At 36.2% G+C, this 25184-nt stretch overlaps 1 protein-coding gene across 1 annotated transcript; it reads left to right on the plus strand.

The window, feature by feature from the left end:
- On the plus strand, positions 1–24036 carry LOC134839811 (mitofusin-2-like). Its single transcript, XM_063855434.1, has 16 exons — positions 1–377; positions 621–750; positions 7593–7758; positions 8025–8394; positions 9133–9227; positions 9368–9469; positions 9551–9672; positions 10045–10171; positions 12398–12519; positions 12892–13018; positions 16264–16471; positions 17900–18113; positions 20856–21024; positions 21444–21640; positions 22315–22449; positions 23720–24036. The coding sequence occupies exons 1-16, from the start codon at positions 173–175 to the stop codon at positions 23787–23789; spliced, it is 2559 nt and encodes an 852-aa protein (XP_063711504.1). The 5' UTR covers positions 1–172; the 3' UTR covers positions 23790–24036.
- The last annotated feature ends 1148 nt before the right edge of the window (positions 24037–25184 follow it).

Genomic DNA, 25184 nt, shown 5'->3' on the forward strand with positions numbered 1-25184 from the left:
TTGTTTCAGACTAGTGAATGCTCTTTAGATTACCTGTGACTGTTGGAAAAATCAAAAAGTAGATTAAAAGAAACAGAGTTGATAGCTCACCTAAATTCACAACGAGAGGGCAATTGCCGATTCACAAAATTTAATATTCGGTAGTTTCGTAAAATTTGACTGCGTCTGAGCCATGAACGGTGGGCATCCATACGGAGACGTGCACTCTAACGGCGATTCGGCGAAGGTTATGTATAATGGCTCATATCTTCATCAACAGGTGCCGAACTTATCAAATGGAGACGTGCTGTCCAAGTTCGAGCTGGCTAAAAAGGAGATGTTGCAACAGTTCGTCCAGCTGCAGAAAACGACAAAAGCTCTGTCTACTGCTTTCTCAGGTTTGTTCCAACAATTTCTGAGATGTCATTTTTTAAAGTTACGCTCAAATAGGCGCAGATTTAACGTGAAAAATACTGTTCAAGGCAATATGGGATCTAATAAAAATTGGGCTAATCGTTTAAAGTGATTTGGAGACGTGATCTTTTTGGATATTCTTTATCTTCATGTAGCATTTACTTTCATCTCTAAATCGAACTTGACGCAATGTAAAAGGAGAACAATTAAAAAATGTTTCTTATCAGATTTTTCAAGTACTGCCGGCAAAATTGAGCTGGATTTGGACGTGAAGCCAGTGGATAATGCAGTCAGCCAAATTGACCATATAAATGACGTCATTGCTCGTGACCAGATGAAAGTAGTCTTCTTCGGCAGGTAGCATTTTATCTTTATCCTGATTTCAAAAACATAAGTTTTGGATGTAATCTCATGATCATTGTATAAAACAGCGTAGTGTGATTTTACCGATTAACTTTTTTCCAACCGAACTTGCAAATAAAGTTGCTCATTTAGTGACCTTTCTGCTGTATAGCATTGGCAATTTAATACCATCTGTTTTTATTGGTGGCTAGTGTTTGTCTCTTTTCAAGCGACCATTGAGCAGATGCGAGAACGTGCAGCTTTTAATCTCCAGTTTGTCGGCTCGAATCCGGAACGGCAGAAATTTTGTGCTTCAAGGCTTATTTTTACCTTATTTTTTTAAACCTTAAAACACTTATTATCAAATGAAAAGTTTCATTTGTTCAAGTACCTGTCACAATTTTCTTTGGGGTGTTGACTGATAAATACGAAAATAATTTAAGTCACTAACAGGTATTTCATTAAACACGTCAGTTCAAAGCTTGTCTCCCTACACAAGTTCAAAGTTTTTCTACGAGATCTTTCCAAAGGTTGCCTGCCACCGGGCAATCTTCTGCAGTAAAAAAAAATTATTTTTAAACTTGATATTTACTCTTCTATCATTGAGATTAATTGTATCATTTCGTATCTTATAACTTAAGCTTTCCTTGTCAAAGAGGTCCGTGACTTGTGTGGTAGAATGAGCTCTCTTTTTTCCGACCTGAGTTGCAAATATAAGTCGCAAATATTTGATCAATAACCAGCTATTAATTACAGCCAATGCTAACGATATTAACACATACTATTATATTACAAATAGCACTTTAGCTTCAAGGTATCATGGATCTGTAGCGTAGAGGTAGGGAAAGGAACCCGAAACAAAATAAGAGGGTTCGAACCTGGGCAGGGTCGGATCTTTTTAATGAACTTTTTCGTATACTAGTTAAAATGCGTCCGCTCTATAAATTGAGGCGTGCTAGTTGGTAAATTTCTTTTTTTTTTTCAAATTGACTGGTACTGCTAATGCGTCATAATTGGCTTGCTTCATTCAGCAATTATATAGGTTCATAATTGGCGTGCGTCACTGAAGAAATTTCGTTGACTCAAAGTTTGCTCATTTAGTGTTTCCCAGTAGCGTTGCCTGTCATATTTTTGCTTGTGTATGCGAAGTGCAACTTCGCCTCTGTGTAAAAAATAATATTCTATATATTGCACGTGGTATTGTTCAACGGCCGTTAATAGAAAATTTTTTCAGGTCATATCAATATCTTTGCTGTGGTGACAAAAATGACATATTAGATTTTTTCTTAGTTTTTTTGATAGCATGCTTGGCATTGAGATTGGCGTGTAGTTTTCTGTCATTTCAGATCATCATTTTTTTATATTGGCCCTTGATAGTTTTTTTCATCTAATGAGGCGAATTGTTTTTTAAGGTACTCATTAAAAAGTAGTTAGCTCTAATGGTTTCTTTTGATTGAATGCCTGTTTACGCTTGCGATTAGCAAGCGACATCAGATCGGAATACATACTTTTTTCTTCTTACCTACTTGTTTATTAGATTCAGTTAGTTTTTTGGTTCATAATGGGTTTCAATTTCTTAGCGTCTCCGCAACACTTAGTCTAGAAGTAACGAATACGCCTTGGACGGTAAAGGTCCCGGGATTGAATCTGACCATGACCTGTTTTTTTTAACGGAAACGATTCCGGTTCAAAAAAAAAATTGGCTTATTAGTGGTCTGCTTATGTTTTGTCGGCTTAGTGCGGTTTTTTATGTGGCATTGCAATTGACGCGAAGCTCCGCTTTACCTCTGTTTCCAATATTGTATTGTCTATAAGTTTTCGCTACCATCTTTCAGTGCCCACGCTGGAATGTCAGACGGACCTGGTGGCTTTTTGCAATAAGTTTAAGAAGTCATTTGATTGTTGTTTTTTGGTTTAGTAAACTTATTTTGCATTGGCTTAAGGATAAAAAATTATTATTTTAATTTTGATTAAATAAGGTTGGTTGGTGGTATAAAAATTTGTAATGTTCGAACTTTTTAATGGCTCAGAAAATTTTTTGAGAACGACTTCTTTTGGCATTTTTTGTTTACGTATCAGTTGACGTCTAACCATCTAACCAGGCATTGTCGGCTTAGTGAACGCTGGTAAAATACTTGAAGCGTGTTTAAAGCTAGTGTTGTGTTTCTCGTCTTTTGTTTTTGAAATTGATTTTTTTTCCAGTTTTTGAATCTCACTGTCTATTTGGTAATTTGAAATGCTACGATCTCGCTGAATCGCAAGTGATGCGAAGCTCCACTTCGCCTCTGTAGAATAAATTTTGTCCGTCAGTGTAGGCTGTATAAATGAAATTATCCTGCTAGCTGAACCATTTAGTTTGCTCCCCAGGGGACAAAATCAGGCAGCAAACCCAACCAAACCTTGCTTGACAATTTTTCATTCCGCTTATTTGCTTTAAATTGTTCCCTTATGCTGGTTTAAAATGTCAGTTTTTTCATTTAATTTTTAGCGTCTTTTTACTTGTTCGACTGTTTGTTTTTTTTTGTGCTGTCAGACATTGAGGATGCATGTAAGGTTCAAAATTTACATCTATTTTTTGGGGTGATTAGTGTAAAACACGTAAATCCATCATGTTGTTTAGGCTGATTGAACTTCGGAATTTGTAGTAAGGATCATTCTGGCAGATGCGAAGATCCCAAGTTTCTTTTTTATATGTCAAAATTTTCCTTACAAATTGCAACAAACAGTAATAAAGTGGGTAGTAAGTGACCTCTAATTGCACAGTGCTTGATACTTGATGTCTTGGTAAAGCTGAACTTATTTCGCTGCCGTCTCAAGTTCGTATTAGATTCCGTAATCTAGGAAATTAGCATTAAATCCCCTATTGAAATTGAAAAATGAGCAATCATTGTCAAATTTTGCCACAGAAAGCTTGAAACGGTGTTGACTCTTCTCTTAACGGTTCTCTTAGAGAAATAAAAGTGTTCGTCATCTCAAATACAGGAAAAATCCTAGAGTTAAGCTTTGCTTGAGATAAGAAATAAATATCAGACCCGTACATGGTATTACCTTGATTAGCTTACCTGAAAATGTTTGAAAAAATTGAAGCAGTTCATTTCCTGAACTTAGTCATGTCTGACCACGAGCTATTCGTAGATAGGTTTGAAAAAGCGGAATGGCGTGCCTTTTACAAGCTATTTGATTATTACGGTGTGTTTTTATAATCAGTTTTTTTCTTGGTGGTCAAAGCAATTTCATGCAACCCTTTCCTATTAGGACATATAGCTTGTAAAAGATACCGTGTAAAAGGTAAGCGAGTAGCTCTTGGATTTTATTTCAAATGTTTGAAGATAGACATGTCGAAAGAGTAATTTTTAGAAAGTTATAGGTTCACTTACACAAACACACTAATAACTTTTCAATGCTCTGTTTGAATAACGAGCTTTGCCCGCTGAATTGTACAGTGCTGATTTCATTTATCTGAACAAAGCAAACAAAAGTTGAAAATTCAAATGCGTTTTTCTCAAATTGGATCAAGATTGGACAAAAAAAAGAAGGGAACCAAAATTGGTCAGAACTTCAACAGAAATATTATGGTATAACAAACAACTTGCCAGCAGCTGGAATCGCTCTATAACACTACGCTCTCTATTTAATCAATTAGCGTGCCTCAATATGATTCAAATAGATTTTGTTTTGCGAAATTTTTAATCAATATTTAATCCCAAAAATGGGTCATTTTGGCTTTTTCTAAGTTAATCAAGAATTACGCTAAAACGACCAAGTTGATTGAGAAGAAAATTTTATCGAAAGGAGTCCTTGAAGATCCATTAATTGGTTCTTGCTTCGGGAAGTAGATATTTATTGCCAAAAAAAACGAAATCTTTAAAGAAGACTGCTCGTATGTCAGGGCAAAGCCTTGAATGTTCCGACTATGCCCCTTTATCTCTATTGAATAGTTTTTGGGAAAAGAAAATACTGCAAATCTATAAATTTTGGACAGTATATCAAAGTGTGAAAGTTTGAGTCGAACGAAATTAATATGATCGGTTAGCTATAGCCTCATCTCAATTTGGAACGATTTTGTTGTGCGGGATAATTTGCCAGGCATAAATAATTCGCGTTACGCTTTCAACATTATGAATAAAATGTTCCAATCGCACATAAATTGCTCCAGAGCATTTTCATTCTTCCAGAACTTTGAAAAAATGATCGGAGGTAAAATATCTTTTTACGTTTGATTTCAGAGAGTCGATATCTTCTGCGAGATAAAAAAAATTTGTTGTTAAAAACTGTTATTTCGATCGCCGAAAATTGGCAGAATAAAAAAACCCTCCATTTTTTCATATTTTTTAAGTTTCAATTGACCACCGTGCTGTTGTCTTGTTTCCTTCGCCTGTCCTTTGCAGCTGAGCAAAACTGCAGAAAGCTTAAAACTGGCAGTTTTGAAAATCGTCGTAAGCTGTGTTATTATCACTGATATCCACGAGTTCCGAGAACTCCAACTTTTCTTGAAATGAGTATAGAAAAGAATAAGAAACCGCAAAGTGATGTCGTTTTATATTTTTGCAATTGACCAATTTCAAGTTATTATAATCTCAAGGTAACACTCAATATCAAGCACGTTTGTTGATTTTTGCGTGTATTGCAGGTGATGCAATTTTCAATAGAAGACTTAATAGTTTTGGTCAAAATTAGGGTTGGCACGTTTTAAAACATTGTTATTCTCAAAACCGCTGTTAAACTTTTTTTAAAAACAATTTTAAAACACGGTCGTTTTGCTCTGTTTTTAAACATCAGGACTGTAACATTTTTAAACAAGTCACCCGTTGTAAAATTGTTTTTTTTTTCAGCCGAAAGATGTAAGGTTTGCAGCTATTGTTTTGCATCCGATTTTTGGGGATCAATTTTAACCCAATCTGCAATGAAGAAAGCCATAGTGTGGGTTTTTACCCTTGTGATACAAGGGAATTGCAATCGGGTACTAGAATTTTTTCCCGTAAATAACTTAAGGCACAGGACTCTCTTCTCATCGGGACTCATTTCCTGAAAGCCTCTGTTAGAAACAGATTTACCGCTAAAAATTTATTTTTTCTGCAAGTTAGCATTTCAAATATTTGTTCTATACGGAATTTATCTTTTTATGTTGATTATAATTTTACCACTAGATTTATTAAATTTTCATTTTTTTGTTTTTTTTTCGGCTAGCTAGGTTTCGGCGTTTCTTATATCGGCTTAGTGACCTCATATGGTTTCATTTGACCCGCGAGTAAAGTTTGTGTGTGTTGAGGGTGAGCGGAACTTAATAATTTTTTCGGCTCTGAGGATTTCAGCTATTTTTCGACTCTATTACCGCTTGATTAATTTTCTTTCGATGCTTATCTTCTATTGTCTTAGCACGTTTGTTTTTGTTTCAAAACTAGAATAATTCAATCCGATAGATTAGTTTTTTCGACATTTTCCAATTATGGATTTTGATTTTTAACAAAATTTTCATTGAAGCATCAGTGTTTTGATTTATCCACCTATTTTCGCACTTAGGGGTGGTTCCATTTGACTTATTTTTTCTGCCGTAATCTGGGTCTTTATTTCAATCTTCGACCCTAAGCTGTGTTTAGCGGATGAAAACTTCTGCTCTGGAAAAAATTACGTGTTTTTCTTATGGTAAGTCTTCGGCTTTGATCTAGGCCTGGTGTTGCATGGTGTTAGTTTCACTCTTGTTGTTTACAGTCTTATTAACATCTTTAAAATCATTTAAAATCTCTGATCTTTACCTGGATCTGGTTACATTCAAAAAAATTCTAAATTTCGATCCATTTTCTGGAAAGCCGTTTTAAAATCAGCCGCTGGCTCCCTTATGTGAGACGGGTTAGGCTGGAGTCCATCCTCACTCATGTGTTTCCTGAACCTGAAACGTCGATGGCTGAAATATGGCTCTTTAGCTCTCTGGCGATATCCTTGTAGCAGTCATTGACTCTGATGGTTGCGTGTTTTCCTTTTCTACTGATAAGTTCCATAATTCCAACATTGAATCCATTGAAATTTAGGGCTCTGATTAGATATTACATTTCATCAGAAACCACTACTACAGCGCTCATCAATGGTTTTGACGATTTATCGAACATATTGTTCGTGCTTCTCATAACAACTACGTTTTGAATGTTCCTGAGCTTCAATTCATGCATGAAGTTTTCAACGCACATGGTGGCAATAGTGCCACCCGGGCACGAGATAGTGATAGTATTGTGCAAATAAACACCATAAAGAAAGGAGGGACCATGAAAGCAATTAGGCGTCACTTGGATCCTGAGAGCTCGATAACTTTGCGGTAGGGCCTTTGCTTCTTTGAAACGATACAATTTCGTTTGCGTAGCATAGAATTTATCCTTTCAACTCTTCCGGCATTTCTGATTTGCATTTGAATCAGATCTGAAAACTAGTTTAGTTGATAAGCGGCTCGGAAAAGATGAGTTTTAAGTCTCTGTCTGAACAAGGTATAATCTAGGAGCTCACGTAGCTGAACAGGTAGGTTATTCCACTGACGCGGTCCGCTTACTGAAAATGCTCATGAAGCTGTTATTCGAACCATTCGGGTAATAATTTACAATATGTTTTTTCTGCGAATCAATCAATTTGGCCATTTTGTTTTGGACTTTTTAGTCGTTATTATCTGATTACTGAAGCATTTTTAAATTCTGAGAACAGCTGGAAATTAGGCAAATAAAGTTTAAAATGTTGGGGTTTTTTTTTGCGGTATTTTAAAAAAAAACTATGGTTGTAACATTATGTTCTACTTGCATAACACCTGAGTATAATTGTTGCTAGTATTGCTGTATTGATCTTATGGCCCTCATGGAAGCTGTGTTTAAAATGTTCAGGACGAGTAGTGGCAAGAGTAGTGTGGCCAATGCTATTCTTAGAGGAAAAATATTGCCTGTGGGAATGGGGGACACTACCAACTGCTTCATCACCATGCAGGGCACTAGCCAGTCAGAGCCATACATGCTACACCCACTACACCCCGATACGCCACAGAGTGTGCATGTTAGATACTAACTCATGGGTCATTTTCTATTTCGTCAGTTGCATAAACGAACTCGTTCGAAATTGTTATTTTTCCTGGGAATGTTTGTTCACGAAATGAAGAGGAAAAGTTGTAATATATATCAAATATAAAATATATGAAGAAACAGTTTCGTCACTTAATCAGCGGTAAAAAGATGCTTTGATAGCTCATATGCTTGTCATTTCTTAATAGCATTAGTTTTTCATTAATTCAAGCAGGCCCCCCATTTTTGTTCTGAATTTAGTCAGTGGCGCAGCTAGCCCATGCTCTGGACAAGAACAAGTTACAAAGGAGCAGTCAGCTCATCATCTACTGGCCCAGCGACAAAGTGGACTTACTGCAGCACGACATCCAACTCATAGACAGTCCAGGCATCTCAGTGGACATCCAGACTGATCTCTGGATCGACAAGTACTGTTTAGACGCGGATGTGTTCATATTCGTGGCCAATGCGGAGTCCACGATAATGGAGACGGAGAAACAGTTCTTCCACAAAGTCAGTGAGCATCTGAGCAAGCCGAACATATTCATTCTGCAGAACAAGTGGGACTTGGCCGACTGCAGTGACGTGGACCCGCTTAGTGTAAAGCAGCAACACGTTGAACGAAGTGTCGGTATGAATATTTAAAATTAGACCGTAGTTGGAAGAGGGAATGGTTGGAGACTTTCATCAATTAGAATTAATCCTACTATCATATTATCTGCGACGATAGTGACTACTGAAATATATCTGCGATCGTTAATTAGGCTAGATTGATGAAAGAGAAACCCGAATTCACATACGGTGGCCATAACAAATTTCTACAGCAGGCCAATAAGATGTTTTTTTTCCACTCAGAAAACATGTGGCTGAGAGAAACTGAGTACCTTGTCGAAACTATGCACTAGTTGTGCGATGCAATTCATAATTGCATTATATGAACCATATAATTGTTATTGCGACCATTGAAAAAGATATATCATATTTAAGCCGTTTGCTCCAGTATCGAGAATAGCAGATAGTTTCGTCGAGAGTTATAAAGCCCTTTGTTGCAGTATCGAGAGTTTTAGTCAAAATTCGAGCAAATAAAGCGAGCGAGCAAGCTTACAATAGCTTATTTATGCTTAATTTCAGCCGTAAAAACTTACTTGTTTTTAGCGCCATTTATAGACTCAAAAACTTCAAAAGTTCAAAAAAAATTTATAAATATGCTATAGTTCTATTTTTTTTGTTCAGATCCTTTTATCACACCAGGCAGGAAAAGACAACCTTCATTTGAATAAACTTTTCTGTATTTTTTAAGACTATGGTCGGAACTTTTTGTGCAACTGGTACAGTAACCGGCTATCCTCGTTTCTTTTGTTTTTTGTAGAATTTTTGATTGATGAGTTGAAAGTGATGGATGACGCTCTCGAGGCAGAGAAGAGAGTGTTCTTCATATCAGCCAAGGAAGAGCTCATTTACAGAGTAAGTGTAAATTTTGGTGCGAGAAGATTTAATTGTAAGAATTAAAGAGCTGTGTTTATAATATGATTGTTGACAGTTCGGCTTCAAAAAAGATTTGAATTCATTCAAATGTGATTAAATATAAACAAGTTTTGTTTCAGATACAAGAGGGCAAAGGTCAAACAGTGGAGATCTCGGGCGAGTACAGGGATGCGATTGAGGAGAGGAGGCGAGAGTTCAAATCTTTTGAATCGGACTTTAAGGTAGGACACCCACAGTCTTCGATAAAAAAAATAAAAATCATTCCTTTTTCATCATGCTTCATCTTCTATCGCTTTGTTCAGTTCTGCGTGTGTGACTCTGCAATCAAGACCAAGTTTGAAAAGCACACCCAGAAGGGCATTGAGATCATGAGCAAGGTCACAGAGCTGCTGCAGAATGTATCGGAGTCTGCTAAAATTAAACGGTATAAGTTACTTCCGAACACATCAGGTTAAATATTGACTGTCTGTGTATAACCAAATGTATGGGCATGGCATCGCAAATGGCGTGAACGTTTTTTCAAGGTCAGTTTTTAATAGCCCCGGCCACACGCACTGCATGAACATCGAGGTGAGTGTAGCAGCAAAGTCTATAATCTAAGGACTAATGCCACCAATAGCAGCAATAACTAATTTTTGCTCCTGAGTTCACTGCTTCTTTCATCGAACATTTTTTTCTTGCCTATTTGAAATTTAAATGCGTTAATTAGGCTATCTTATTAGGAAAATAAGACGTTCATGTAAAGCATTGTGCTGCTATGAAAATAGTTCAAAGTTATTTTTTCTGTCAATAATAGATCCCAAAACGGAGTACAGCACAATGAACTTGTGAAGCAATACAAACAGATGAGAACCCGGGCCAAGAAGTTGGAGGCGTTTCAAAGGGAAGAGGTGGCAAAGTTTGGAAACCAAGTCCAAGCCAATGTGAGTAGAGACTGAAATGAAAAGGGCTTTAATCTGAAGTTGATTTGGTTTTCTGCAGAGTTTGGGTTTCTGCAGAACTGCAGTCCTTAATCTTTTAGATTGTACTTTAAATAGATTAAAAAGGCCATCAATCTTATTATATTTTTGTAAGTTGCTTTTCACGATGAATGGAAATTAAACAAAGTGTTGTTTTTGTTTTTAATTGCCTTAAGAGAACTGAAGTATATAATAAATTCCAAGAAAATTGAATTTTGAAATTTGCAGGTTTTTCGCATTTAAAAATAACTACAGGCTGCAGGTTATTTTTGACATGTTAGTCTATTCAGTTGTGGCTATCCGAAAAAAATCAATTTATCAGAATTGTCTATAACCATTACGAGTTCCATTCGCTGAATGGTTTGTGGCTAAAACCGAATGCAAAACAAGGAAAGGCGGTTACTGTGCAAGTAGCACAGAATTTTCCGACCATAGTCTTAAAAAATACATTTTTACAAATTAAGGTAGTTTTCTGTGTGGTGTGATATAAAAAAAATCGGTACGAAAAAATAGAAGTTGGGCAAATCCGACAATCAGAGTCAAATATTCCAATTGGAAAACAGTTTTATAGAAGAATGGCTAGAAAAACGAAAAAAAAATTCCCAAAATGGCGTTGAAAACTCCAAAAACTAAATTTAATTGCTTTAAAGTTTTGAGGGCTGCACATAAGCTGTTGTAAACCTCAGCGCTCGCAAAAGTTTCAAATTATGTCGTTCAAATCACGACTGAAAGGGCTTTAGTATGACATGTCATTCAAGCCATTCCGTTAGTTATTTGTGTTACCTGATTTTGCGCGGAAAACAAAAAGACAAAAAAAACTAAAGCACAACCGAATACCAAATTTCTTCACATTTTTCAAATGGTCGGAACTATTAGCAAATGAGAAATATTGCTATCTACGTATTACTTTTCTACTTATATAGGTCGTGATGGTATGTATTACGTATCTACTTATGTAAGTCGTGATGGTTTTTTTCATGGAAAATTTGTTTCAGTTGATTTTTTTTGGCTGTTTGATTTTTTAAATTAATTTAAGTTAAATTATGTTCGCTTACACAAGCTGAACGCACTGGGATGCTACAAGATTATTTTGTTTCCAATCTATTTCGCACTTTTTAGTGCTACCTTCGTGTGGTGGCATTTTTTCAGCATTGGAAATTTAATAGCCTGTGCTTTGACATTGAATTGAAAAAAGCTATTGGTTTCTTTACACTTGCGATAGGGTAGTAGATTTTTTCCCGTAAATAACTTTGTTCACAGATTGGTCAAAATTAGACATGGAAGGTTTAGTTCAGAATGAATTCAAGTTTCTTTACCTCGCCGGCACATTTGGTGTGGAGGTTTCGAATATGTCTGGGACGGCAAAGGTCCTGGGTTTGAATCTGATATGACCTGTTTGTTTTTCAAACTTGAAATACTCTGTTGCAAAAAAGCTTGTCGGCAAAAAAAACATTTGGAAGCGAGTGTATTAGTACGAGCCTTCTTGTTTTCCAATCTAAGTCTCAATTTAAAGTGCTACTTTTGGTGGCTCTTTTGTGGTAGCAGTATATTGTCATACTTGCTTTAACATTTGATCAGTAAAAAGTTAAGTCAGTTGATGCATTTTCAATTATCAAATGAACCGTAAAATTTAATTGTTTCAAACAGTAGTACAATGATAAAAAGCTCGATTTCAGAAATTTTCCAATTCATTGTATCTTGCAATTTTTTTGAAACACATAATTCATCTAAAATTTGGCTTTCTGCTTCCCAATTTTTTGTCATGCAAAATAGTGTCTTCTTGCATTTGGTGCTTATTTTGCGGTAGCGAATTGGCAATTTATTATCATATGTAGCTTGGTTATTAGTGGCTAGTTTTTGGGGAATTAAAGCATCCGCGGCTGAGTGGTTAGTACTTGAGACTCAAAGTTGCAAGTCGCTGGTTCGAATCCTACACGTAGCTAAGGTTTTTGCTAATTCGACGCTGGTTTCTACTTTTTTTAATTGCACTTATTGAGCTGCTTTTTGGTCGTGTTCTCGCAAGCGTTTGCGAAGCACAGCTTCGCCCCTGTTATTTGTCTGTTGTTGTTTTGTTGGCTTAGTTGCCTTATCGTAGAATAGTTTTTTTTACGAGGACACCCACAGTCTTCGATAAAAAAAATAAAAATCATTCCTTTTTCATCATGCTTCATCTTCTATCGCTTTGTTCAGTTCTGCGTGTGTGACTCTGCAATCAAGACCAAGTTTGAAAAGCACACCCAGAAGGGCATTGAGATCATGAGCAAGGTCACAGAGCTGCTGCAGAATGTATCGGAGTCTTCTAAAATTAAACGGTATAAGTTACTTCCGAACACATCAGGTTAAATATTGACTGTCTGTGTATAACCAAATGTATGGGCATGGCATCGCAAATGGCGTGAACGTTTTTTCAAGGTCAGTTTTTAATAGCCCCGGCCACACGCACTGCATGAACATCGAGGTGAGTGTAGCAGCAAAGTCTATAATCTAAGGACTAATGCCACCAATAGCAGCAATAACTAATTTTTGCTCCTGAGTTCACTGCTTCTTTCATCGAACATTTTTTTCTTGCCTATTTGAAATTTAAATGCGTTAATTAGGCTATCTTATTAGGAAAATAAGACGTTCATGTAAAGCATTGTGCTGCTATGAAAATAGTTCAAAGTTATTTTTTCTGTCAATAATAGATCCCAAAACGGAGTACAGCACAATGAACTTGTGAAGCAATACAAACAGATGAGAACCCGGGCCAAGAAGTTGGAGGCGTTTCAAAGGGAAGAGGTGGCAAAGTTTGGAAACCAAGTCCAAGCCAATGTGAGTAGAGACTGAAATGAAAAGGGCTTTAATCTGAAGTTGATTTGGTTTTCTGCAGAGTTTGGGTTTCTGCAGAACTGCAGTCCTTAATCTTTTAGATTGTACTTTAAATAGATTAAAAAGGCCATCAATCTTATTATATTTTTGTAAGTTGCTTTTCACGATGAATGGAAATTAAACAAAGTGTTGTTTTTGTTTTTAATTGCCTTAAGAGAACTGAAGTATATAATAAATTCCAAGAAAATTGAATTTTGAAATTTGCAGGTTTTTCGCATTTAAAAATAACTACAGGCTGCAGGTTATTTTTGACATGTTAGTCTATTCAGTTGTGGCTATCCGAAAAAAATCAATTTATCAGAATTGTCTATAACCATTACGAGTTCCATTCGCTGAATGGTTTGTGGCTAAAACCGAATGCAAAACAAGGAAAGGCGGTTACTGTGCAAGTAGCACAGAATTTTCCGACCATAGTCTTAAAAAATACATTTTTACAAATTAAGGTAGTTTTCTGTGTGGTGTGATATAAAAAAATCGGTACGAAAAAATAGAAGTTGGGCAAATCCGACAATCAGAGTCAAATATTCCAATTGGAAAACAGTTTTATAGAAGAATGGCTAGAAAAACGAAAAAAAATTCCCAAAATGGCGTTGAAAACTCCAAAAACTAAATTTAATTGCTTTAAAGTTTTGAGGGCTGCACATAAGCTGTTGTAAACCTCAGCGCTCGCAAAAGTTTCAAATTATGTCGTTCAAATCACGACTGAAAGGGCTTTAGTATGACATGTCATTCAAGCCATTCCGTTAGTTATTTGTGTTTCCTGATTTTGCGCGGAAAACAAAAAGACAAAAAAAACTAAAGCACAACCGAATACCAAATTTCTTCACATTTTTCAAATGGTCGGAACTATTAGCAAATGAGAAATATTGCTATCTACGTATTACTTTTCTACTTATATAGGTCGTGATGGTATGTATTACGTATCTACTTATGTAAGTCGTGATGGTTTTTTTCATGGAAAATTTGTTTCAGTTGATTTTTTTTGGCTGTTTGATTTTTTAAATTAATTTAAGTTAAATTATGTTCGCTTACACAAGCTGAACGCACTGGGATGCTACAAGATTATTTTGTTTCCAATCTATTTCGCACTTTTTAGTGCTACCTTCGTGTGGTGGCATTTTTTCAGCATTGGAAATTTAATAGCCTGTGCTTTGACATTGAATTGAAAAAAGCTATTGGTTTCTTTACACTTGCGATAGGGTAGTAGATTTTTTCCCGTAAATAACTTTGTTCACAGATTGGTCAAAATTAGACATGGAAGGTTTAGTTCAGAATGAATTCAAGTTTCTTTACCTCGCCGGCACATTTGGTGTGGAGGTTTCGAATATGTCTGGGACGGCAAAGGTCCTGGGTTTGAATCTGATATGACCTGTTTGTTTTTCAAACTTGAAATACTCTGTTGCAAAAAAGCTTGTCGGCAAAAAAACATTTGGAAGCGAGTGTATTAGTACGAGCCTTCTTGTTTTCCAATCTAAGTCTCAATTTAAAGTGCTACTTTTGGTGGCTCTTTTGGGGTAGCAGTATATTGTCATACTTGCTTTAACATTTGATCAGTAAAAAGTTAAGTCAGTTGATGCATTTTCAATTATCAAATGAACCGTAAAATTTAATTGTTTCAAACAGTAGTACAATGATAAAAAGCTCGATTTCAGAAATTTTCCAATTCATTGTATCTTGCAATTTTTTTGAAACACATAATTCATCTAAAATTTGGCTTTCTGCTTCCCAATTTTTTGTCATGCAAAATAGTGTCTTCTTGCATTTGGTGCTTATTTTGCGGTAGCGAATTGGCAATTTATTATCATATGTAGCTTGGTTATTAGTGGCTAGTTTTTGGGGAATTAAAGCATCCGCAGCTGAGTGGTTAGTACTTGAGACTCAAAGTTGCAAGTCGCTGGTTCGAATCCTACACGTAGCTGAGGTTTTTGCTAATTCGACGCTGGTTTCTACTTTTTTTTAATTGCACTTATTGAGCTGCTTTTTGGTCGTGTTCTCGCAAGCGTTTGCGAAGCACAGCTTCGCCCCTGTTATTTGTCTGTTGTTGTTTTGTTGGCTTAGTTGCCTTATCGTAGAATAGTTTTTTTATGTAAGCAATTTACATTTTAGATTCTTTTAGAGTTTTGATTGACTTCGGCTCTTTGTAATTTGACAAAACTTGACTTCGTATGTTTTCTTTCTTTTTACACCGTTTTCGGCTTTTTACACCACTTGGTAAAATTTCTTTTGGTGCTACTTTCACGTTATTTTGTATGTGTGTTTTTATATGTGCTTTTTCAAAAGTAGCTTTATTCATTTTGTTACATCTAGTTTATTCAGCAGTTCCGATTTTTTTAAAACTTTTTTAATCGATTGTGTGGCAAGTGGTGCGAAGATACGCTTTGCCTCTCTGTAAAACAGTTAGATAATACAAATTGCATTACAAAATCGTTTTCACTCGATATGTTTTGCGAATTGGTTAAAGTGCATAATTTATACGCAATTTGGCTTATAATTTCCAATTTTTTATATACAAAATTTTTCCAGTTCATCACATACAAAGTTAGTGAGGTTGCTTTTAGTTGATAATTGTTGACATTTTGATGCATAGCAATGTTTAATTTATTAGCATCTGTAGCTGCTTCATCGGTGGCCAATGTTATCAATTTTTCAAGGGCTGGGAAGTTCCAAAAGTTTAATTATTAAAGGCTAATTTTAACCTTTTCTTAATTCACTTTTGAGATTAACTCCAACATCGAATAGCAAACGTGTAAATGTCACGAAAAGCTGAGTCAAGGTAAATTTCTGAATGTTAATGGCACATTTTTTTTGTTTCGAAAATTTGAGTTATCATACTTTTCTAGCGGAATGAAAAAATACGTTCGGAACCAGTTTTCTGTAATTAGGTAAGTTCTATCAAAGAGCTGTCAGTCATAATTTTGGAAATTAGAATATGCATACTTTTTTTCTTGGAAATTCGGAGCTTGATGTTTTCAACAAAAAACTAGTCATTATTTTTTCTGTTTCCTTGCGCGCATTGACTGTCTGTTGGCTATGTTCTTTTCTAGTGTTCATTACTTCACTCAGAGCGTCATCAAGTTGTTTGATAGTGAAGCAACAATACTAAGTGCAGTAAAATGACCAAAAAATTGTATGTAATCCTCAACTGGGAAACAGCAGCGCTTAAAAATGATGTTTGTTGGCTATTTTAGGTTTCAACAGTGATGGCAGAGGAAGTGCTTCAATTGACTTTGATCCTGCAGAAGTTTCCTCAGCCCTTCCCCTCCAACCCCTCGGGTCTGCCTCAGTTCAAAGAGGATCTGTTCGCGTTTATAGACAGGGAACTGAAGAAGGCCGTCGATGGAAGATACCACAAAGACATAATCACAAGCTTCGAAAATATACGAACCAGGCTCATTGGTTAGCTGTGAACTGCAAAATCATTGATAAAGATGCGCAATTAAGTATTGATTTTTACCCTTGCAATAAGCCTGGGAATTGCAACGTGGTAATAGGCTTTTTGCCGAAAAAAACTTTGTTCACATAATTGTCAGTTTAGTATTTCCATTTCTGAGTTCCTTTCTATGTACCTATCACCTACATTTTTCATGTATTTTTTCTTTACCGATTGTAATTTATCTATTATATATATTTTAATGCGGGTTTCACTATATGGACACTTTTAAGCTTTTTCAATGTATTATTTTTGCATGTTTAACGAAAGAATTTTTTCACGTTTAAGCTATATCGTATATTGCAATCATAAAGATTTTTTTTCGAGTTTTCAAGTTGAATTCAGTGTTTGTTTCACCGAGTTTAAAATCAGGAGCCCAATAGCTGGACGTTGAAAGTGTTCTCCCAGCTGTTGCAATTTTGGCCTCCAATTATGAATGCCCAAATCCTTTAAGTGTACGAGATACGACGACTTTTGTGATTTTTGCAAAAGTTTTCAGAAAACTCAAATTACAAAATAAATTTCAAATTCCCAACCTTATTTGCGGGCTGTTAGAGTACTTTCAAGGATTGCGAGTTTTGCCTCCAAATATGACATTGCTCAAATCCTTCTAGTTTTTGAGATATGACGTGTTTTATGATTTCTTTTTTCTTCAGAAAACTTGGATTTTAAAAAATTCAAGATTTGAAATTTTTAACCTTGTTGTTGAATACTGTGAGGGCGCTCTCAGGATTTCCAAGTTGTAAATCTTGCGTCCAAATGCGATTGCTCAAATGCTATTTGTTTCCGAGATGTGACGTTTGTTATGTCTTTTTTAAATTGTTCAAAGAACTTAGATATAAAAATTACACAAAATGTGAAGCTCTCATCTTTATAATTAGACTCTGTCAGGGTACTTCCTGGACTTGCGAGTTTATCGTCCATTTATGACTGCTCGAATCGTTATTTGGGACTTTTCTGATTTATGATTTGTCGTTTTTTGAGATTTTTTCAAAAAAGTTTTCAGAAAATTTAAATTTAGTTTGTTTTTCAAGTTTAGAAATTTCTAACCCTGTAATTGCGACTTTCAGAGTATTCTTAGGAGTTGCGAATATTGCCTTTAAATATGACTCCATGTTTTTTGATTTTTTTTACTTATCGTTTTTGAGTCATTTTTCTACAAAAAGTGTTTTTCAATTTGCTTATTTTACTATGACTGTCGAATATGCCTGATCTCTTGTTTTTCGGTCTGCTCCTTTTATTACACCATGCCGAAAAAACGGCTCTAGTTTGAAGAACTTTTTTGCTGTATTTTCGAAATTTATGAAGTACATGAGGTTTTAATCTATATCCTTAAAAAGTATTTGATGTTATATCCTTAGAAATATTCTAATTTGATGTTTTTTCGTTGTCAGATGACGCGGAGTTGATCATCCCCGAAATATGGACGAAAAAACAAACACGGCCAGTGAGTGTGGATTTCCTCAGGAAGGAGAGACTCTCGCCTGGAATCAACTACTCCGTTTCCTGCAGTTCCCTCTGCGCCAACTTCAAGGAAGACCTCAGCTTCAGTTTCTCACTCAGTCTCAACAACCTCCTCAGGAAGATCATAGGACCCGCAATGTCCAGGTCTGATTCAGAGACTTCAATAATTAAGATTTAAAACCACTTTAGACGGCTCAGAGTGATAAATGTAATTTATTCCGGTTAATGAGCTTGTTAATACTTCAGTGATTCGTTAGTGATTGTTAGTCAATAACTGTTAATGATTCGAAACGAATTTTTCCTGTTTTTAATTTCTGCGGTTTCTTTAGTGACGGCAAAGCAAAGTAGATTGCAAAACTATGAATTGGCGATGGAATCTTTTGAATCTTATTCTTCGGCTCTTTTGCTTTATAGCGAGACATTTTCTATTTATAGGGACGAAATATATACGCTTGCGATAAGTAAGGGTTATCAAATCGGAATATGATTTTTTTTTTCGGTCAATCAACTAGTTTAACAAAATCTGTTTAAATTTTGGCCAATGTCTGGCAACAGACTTTTTCTTTAAACAGGCACTTAGCATAGTGGTAAGGCGTTCACTATGAGATCATCAGATCGTGTAATCGATCCCCTGCCATGGCAATGATAGTGTGTGAGGACGAGCTCTCACTTGACCTCTAGCTTCAGGTCTACCACAGCCTTACCAATTGCGGCTGCAATAATGGTACCAAGTGAATGCTGTAGACCCATAAAACGGCCTTGAGTCGCAAAAAAAAGAGTTTCGCTCAACAAAATAACTCAGTCTGGAGTGTAGGGAAATAAGAGAAACGGACTATGCTTAGACAGGCTAGATAGTCTTTCCTAGATCCTCAGCGAATCGCAGAAACCACAGTTATTATTATTAATTATGATTATCATGTCTGCATTTTAAATGGCCGTTCCTTTCGGACATTCTTGGTCGTAAATCAACTCTAATCTTTATTTTCCTTTGGTCGCTTAATGTTTTTCATTTTTTCACTGGATGTTTTTTTTCACTGGCTTCAAAGGTTTCGGCTGATGTTATATGTGGTTAGTTGCCTCATAATTAGTTGCTTAACGGACCAATTTTTTTCTCATTTCTTTTGAGTTTCCGCGGGGGAGAAGAGCCTTTTCTAGGCTCAAAATGTTTTATAGCTCATTTTTTTCCGGCTCAACAGTCGTCTACCCAGGTATTGTCTTGTCCTTATCCGTGAAATGACTTTGCTTTTGAATGCTCATCAAGTGTCACTGAACAAAGGCTTTTACCTATATATATGTGCACTTTTTGAGTTCAGTTTAAATTCATCTGCTGAAAGTTAGGTAAATTGCACTTTATAAATACGAGCGTGGAAATGGCGCGAAAACACGTGAACGACTTCTAATTTCAGAAGTGGGTGATTTATATTTTATTATTTCCCGGCTGATTTAAAACTTTAAGTAAGGATTCATTTTTCTCAAATTGTTTTAATTTAATCAAAAGGTGTCGGTGATAGACTGGTTTTGGAATTCATAGAGCTTTACGGCCATATATTTTTTACTTAGAAAGTAAAAGATTTTTCGAAAGTAAATCAGTTTTTCTTCTGTTTCCCTAGCTCTCATCCAACTGTTTTTTGGCTGTGTTTCAACACTGGCAGTTGTGTTATTCAGTATCTTTTCTCAAATTCAACCGTTTTGCAGACAATCGTTAAAAAATACTTTTTCGAATCAGGGTTTCGTCCTATTTTTTTCGGGCTAGCCGCCGTGCTGTTTTTTGTTGCATTGGAAACGGTGCAAAGCCGTGCCTCTGTGCGAAGTTATCATACCGTTTTTCAGCTCCGACTTCTAGTTTCTGATTTATCTGCATTTTAAGCCGGCCATTTTTTATGAAATTTGAAGTTCTCAATTAAGTATTCGTTTAAAGCATGAAAAGGTTCGTTCTTGCGTTCTCAAAAAGTTTATCGGGCTTAGTAGCCGAGAGCGACAAACACCCTTGAGCTGATTGGATACAATCTTCGAAACAGAGCAACTGACATCATTTCTGAGTCTGAAATCTATAGCTGAACCGTGTAAAATCGCCAATTTCGAGTGTTAGCTCTAATTTTTTTTCTAAAAACACCGGTTATTTACGGAAAATGAACGGTTATACACGGAAGTTAGAGCGTGGAAATGGTGCGAAAACACGTAATTCCAGCAATTGACTTCTAGTTTCAGAAGTGGCTTAATTATTTTGATTTCCCAGCTGATTTAAAATTTTATGTTGCGATTCATTTTTCGCAAATTGATTTAATTTAATCAAAAAGTGTCGGCCATAGACTGATCTTGAAATTCATAGAGCTTTACGGCCATATATTTTTTACTTTGAAAGTTAAAGATTTTTTGAAAGTACGTCAGTTTTTCTTGTTTCCTTGACTCTTTTCTAAATGTCTTTTGGCTAGATTTTAATACTGGCAGTTGTGTTTCTGAGTATTTTTCCTCAAATTCAACTGTTTTCCAGACAATCGTAAAAGAACACTTTTTTGAATCAGGGTTTTTTGTCCTATTTTTTTGGGCTAGCTGCCGTGCTGTTTTTGTTGCATTGCAAGTGGTGTGAAGCTCCGCCTCTGTGCGAAGTTATCATACCATTCCGACTTCCAGTTTCTGATTTTTCTGCATTTTAATACGGCGATTTTTTTATTGAAATCTCGAGCTAGCCCTGCTTGAAGCGGCGTTGTTCTCAATTAAGTCTTCGTTTAAACCTTGACTAGGTTCGTGCTTGCTATCCGAGTCTTGGGGGAATTGAGAAACCTAATTAGCGACGTAGGCTATTGAAATTGTTGAACTTGCTTGGCTTCTGTGACGCAAATGTATGTCTGCTGGGTCAATATTGAACTATTGTCGGTTGATTTTTAGAAGCATGATGAGGAATGCTGCTAGCAGACGTGTTCCAACCCAGGAAGAGTTAAGCGATAGTTCGCAGTCGTCTGCAAGATCGGAGCAGCATTTGCTTGTTCCCATTATGGCGTCTATGGCCATGCTGCCTTCTATGGGACCCTTTGGTCTCGTGATAGCTGGCGGAATTGTAAGCATTGTTTTTTTAAACATGCGTGTTCATAAATTTTTAAGTGAATGAGACTTAGTGAAAAAATCTGATTATTTTCTGCCGACTACTGATTTATATCGTTGTTTTCTGAAATGGCACAATTTTTTCTGCGGGAAAGTTTTGCATTTTTATTGCAAAATTAATTAAGGGCCTGGGATTTTATTTTTTAAATTGTAACCGAGTATCTTTCTGTATTTTCTGTGTTTTTTTTCTATCTGATGTTTTTTTTTTCAGATACCAAGTGCACTAAAAGTCTTGTATATAGCCTGAATTTCAAATAATTTGAGTCAGTTTGCTTGTTTTAAAACACAAACGAGCTGCGTTATTTGATGTTGCTTGGCTTTCGTGACTCGAGTGTATGTCTGAAGTGATGTTGTTTGGCTTTGTTGTTTCTTCAGATTTGGAGTAAGATCAGCTGGAAAGTGATAGTGTTGGTGGGTGGGTGTTACGGGGGTCTGTATGCGTATGAGAGACTGACGTGGAATGTGGTGGCCAAGCAGAGGAGCTTCAAGCGTCAACTGGTGGACTTCACCACCCCACAACTCTCCTCGGTCATTCCCATGGTCAGCCGCCACTGCAGCGACTCACTCGTCGCGTAAGTCACATTCGACTGTGTAAAATATTGTCCAAGCAGTAGCATGTTTAGGGCTGTGGCAAAGGCCGAAGGCCCCGCACCCTCATGGATTAGATGCCCTGGCCACCCAAATAGTCCCCCTTTGGATGTATTTTACTACATCTATGTTTGGTTTAACAATCATTACATTTTTCAAGGCGCCACTATAAACTAAATTTGAGTGCGAAGCCCGCAGTTTGCCTGCGGCGATAAATTTGTGTGCCTCGTAGTTTTTTTGGCAAAATACGTTCTTCATAATGTTTCGAGAGCTTGGAAATTTAATTTGATCGACCTGGAAAAAGGTAGAAAAAACGCCCCGCCCCTCCGTCAAGAAAATCCTAAATCCACGCCGGAGCACAGGTATAAACTAACAGATAAGTAGAAAGATTTTTGTTTGAATTACGCTATTTTGCTCGGTTGATTTTTTACAAAAATAGTTGCTCAGTATTCTGTTTTGTTGACGGCCGTTATTCTAGCAGATGACAATTTTTCTTTTGAAAAGAAATGTCTAAAAACAATTAAAATTGACGGTTATTTGTACCTTTGTAGGAAAAACATACAAACCCGAAGGTTTTCATTTCATTCACATAAAAAATGAAAAGGAATTTTTTTGTTCAGTTCATTTGAAACATGTTTGAGCTGTTCATTTGATTCAGAGATATGCAGAACACCTACGACACCTTGAAGATAGACGTGGATGCTTCTCTGTCGGACTCTAGGAAGGAAATCGAGACATGCGAGAGGGACATTAAAAGTTTAAATGATGTAGTTGATATATCCACATCATACATGTAAGTCTCCATTAAACATGTCAGTCTCGATTAAACTAAAAACCATTGAGCTCGTCTACTATTTTTAAAGGAAACGTTTTATCTATGGAAATATCCAATCTATGTACATTTTACACTTGCGAACCTAGTGTATTAAAACGAACCTTCTTTTTTTTCCAATCTAAGTAGCAAATATTAGTGCGACATTTGAGGCACCTTTACAGGTTTTTGATAGCATGTGCTTTGACATTCGAATAGTAATAAATGAACTCAGTTGATGCATTTTTACACAAGCAAAGCTTGTGTGTTAGTATGAACTCTCTTTTTTTCCAACCTAAGTCGCAAATATTTGATCAATAACCAGATATTAAGTACAGCCAATACTAAGGATGTTAACACAGACTATTATGTTACAAATAGCACTCTAGCTTCAAGGTATCATGGATCTGTAGCGTAGAGGTAGGGAAGGAGACTCGCAGCAAAATAGGGTTCGAACCTGTGTAGGGTCGGATGTTTTTAATGAGTTTTTTCGTATACTAGTTAAAATGCGTCCGCTATATAAATTGAGGCATGTTAGTTGTAAGTTTCTTTTTTTTTTCAAATTGACTGGTACTGCTAATGTGTCATAATTGTCGTGCGTCACTGAAGAATTTTTGTAGACTCAAAGTTTTTCAAATAGCGCTATCGGTCATATTTTTGCTTTTTATGCGAAGTGCAACTTCGCCTCTGTGTTAATTCATCAAATGAACCGAAAAAATCTATTTGTTTCAAACAACATCAAGATGAAAAAAAAAGTTATCAGAAATTTTCTAACTCAATATATCTCGCAATTTTTTGAAATGCATAGTTTATACATAATGTGGCTTTGTGCTTTCCGATTTGTTACATGCAAAGTTAGTGTTTATTATAATCCAAATTATTACTTGCAAAGTTGAGTCTATTTGTATTTGGTGCGATTTTTGCTGAATGGCACTGGCAATTTATTAGCATATGTAGCTGCTTTATTCGTGACTAGTGTTTGTCGGTTGCTAAGCTTGAATGACTGAGGGGATAGTGTTTGAGACTCAAAATCTCTTGATTGCAGTGGGTCGCAGATTCGAATCCTACGCTTAGCTTTTGCTAATTCGGGGCTTATTTCTACTTATTTCACTTGATAGAACTGCTTTTTGGTCGTGTTCTCACAAAGGTTTGCGAATCGCAGCTTCGCCTCTGTGTGATAAAATGGAAATATGGAAGGAGAGGATCATACTACTGAATCTTTTAAAAATCGACATATTTGCTAACTTTTTAGTGCGAAAATACATGGACACGAGCTGCAATTTACTGGCTTTTTGCAACGATTTCTACAAATGGGGCAGTAGTTTTGAAGATATTTTCACGCCTCCTTCTTGCAAATAACTGCCAGAGGATAACCACTCAACACATACATTGCAACCCCGAGGAAACTAAACTGGACTATGTCGTCTGAGACGCTCCCAGAGACTTTCCAGATGCAAATTAATATTTCCAGATATAGTTGACTCTAATTTATATCAACAGAAAACATAATATTTGCAACGCACTGTGTTATTAGTCATGATTTTGAATCAGAATTAACGTAACGCGCAATTGTTTTTATGAGAAAAAAAAACAACGAAGTTCTAAGGCAAACAGTTGTAGTAGCCAAACAATTGAGACGAGTCCTTAAACTTGCGACTCAAAACTTTTAAAATTTAAGACTGACTTATCTCCAGGGGTGGATGGGGGGGGGGGGGGCGGCTGGGGCTGGGTGTAAGCCCTCTATTCTAGGCATTCGACCCCCTAACCAACTAAAGGGTCTCCCGTTTGCTATTATTTTATGACATCAATTTTCGGCCTACCAACCGTAAGATTTTATAAAGGCGCCGCTGGCGCCGATATATACTAATTTTGAAGTATGCGGGCGCCGTAAAAAGAGCAGTCTAAATTTTGTTTAACCCAGGACACTTAATTTTCTTTAAGTGTCTTTAACCCAAGCGGTCTTAATTTTTTTTCAATCCAAGGACACTTAAAAGTTTGTGATTTTTTCACAAGAAAGTTTGAAAAATACTGTCGCTTAAGTTTGCTTATTTGCGTTTTGAAATTTGATTTTTTTTAACGTTCCCGACTGGAAGGCACATTACTCATTTTTTAACCAAATGGAGCGCACTATCATCCAAAATTATCCAAGAATGTTATTAGTTTTTTTAGGTTGAATGATATCGAACTATATCAAATTACATATCAAGCAAATCATAGCCAACAGACAGTTGGAAGAGTATGAAATCAAAGAAACCAAAAAATTTTCCTTCCAACTTTAATTGGCTTTCCTTGTTTTTTCACAGTTCTCCATTTGTCTGATGGCTTTGACTGACATTTTGACAACATTCGACACAATCTTACGTAAAAAAACTCTACAGATGAAATGGATAATAGTAGTGTTACTGGCAGGGTTACCAACTGGTCTCTATTGTAGTGACCGGTCACTATTAGGCTCTAAAAGCTCTCTACTTTTTACTGGTCACTATTTTTATTTATAGTCTAGAACACATCAAACTCCTGAGGTCCCCCCTTTGAACTATTTTGAGATATCCATTTTTGGCTGACGGACCCCAAAATTTTTCTAAAGGTACCTTTGGCACCAATTTACACTAAATTGAGGGGGGAGCGCGCGCCGAAAAAACGCGATTTTTTGGTCAGAATTTGCCTTTTTTGGCCTGTTTCAAATTTTTTTTTGAGATATTTTCGGTAGATTTTGA

This window comes from Symsagittifera roscoffensis, chromosome 2 (assembly GCF_963678635.1).
Source record: "Symsagittifera roscoffensis chromosome 2, txSymRosc1.1, whole genome shotgun sequence".
NCBI lineage: Eukaryota > Metazoa > Xenacoelomorpha > Acoela > Convolutidae > Symsagittifera > Symsagittifera roscoffensis.

Coding starts and splice junctions, on each gene's coding strand:
- LOC134839811 (XM_063855434.1), top strand. CDS start 173: ATGAACGGTGGGCATCCATACGGAGACGTGCACTCTAACGGCGATTCG. Junction 751..7,592: donor AAAGTAGTCTTCTTCGGCAG/GTAGCATTTTAT, acceptor TAAAATGTTCAG/GACGAGTAGTGGCAAGAGTA. Junction 10,172..12,397: donor GAAACCAAGTCCAAGCCAAT/GTGAGTAGAGAC, acceptor CGCTTTGTTCAG/TTCTGCGTGTGTGACTCTGC.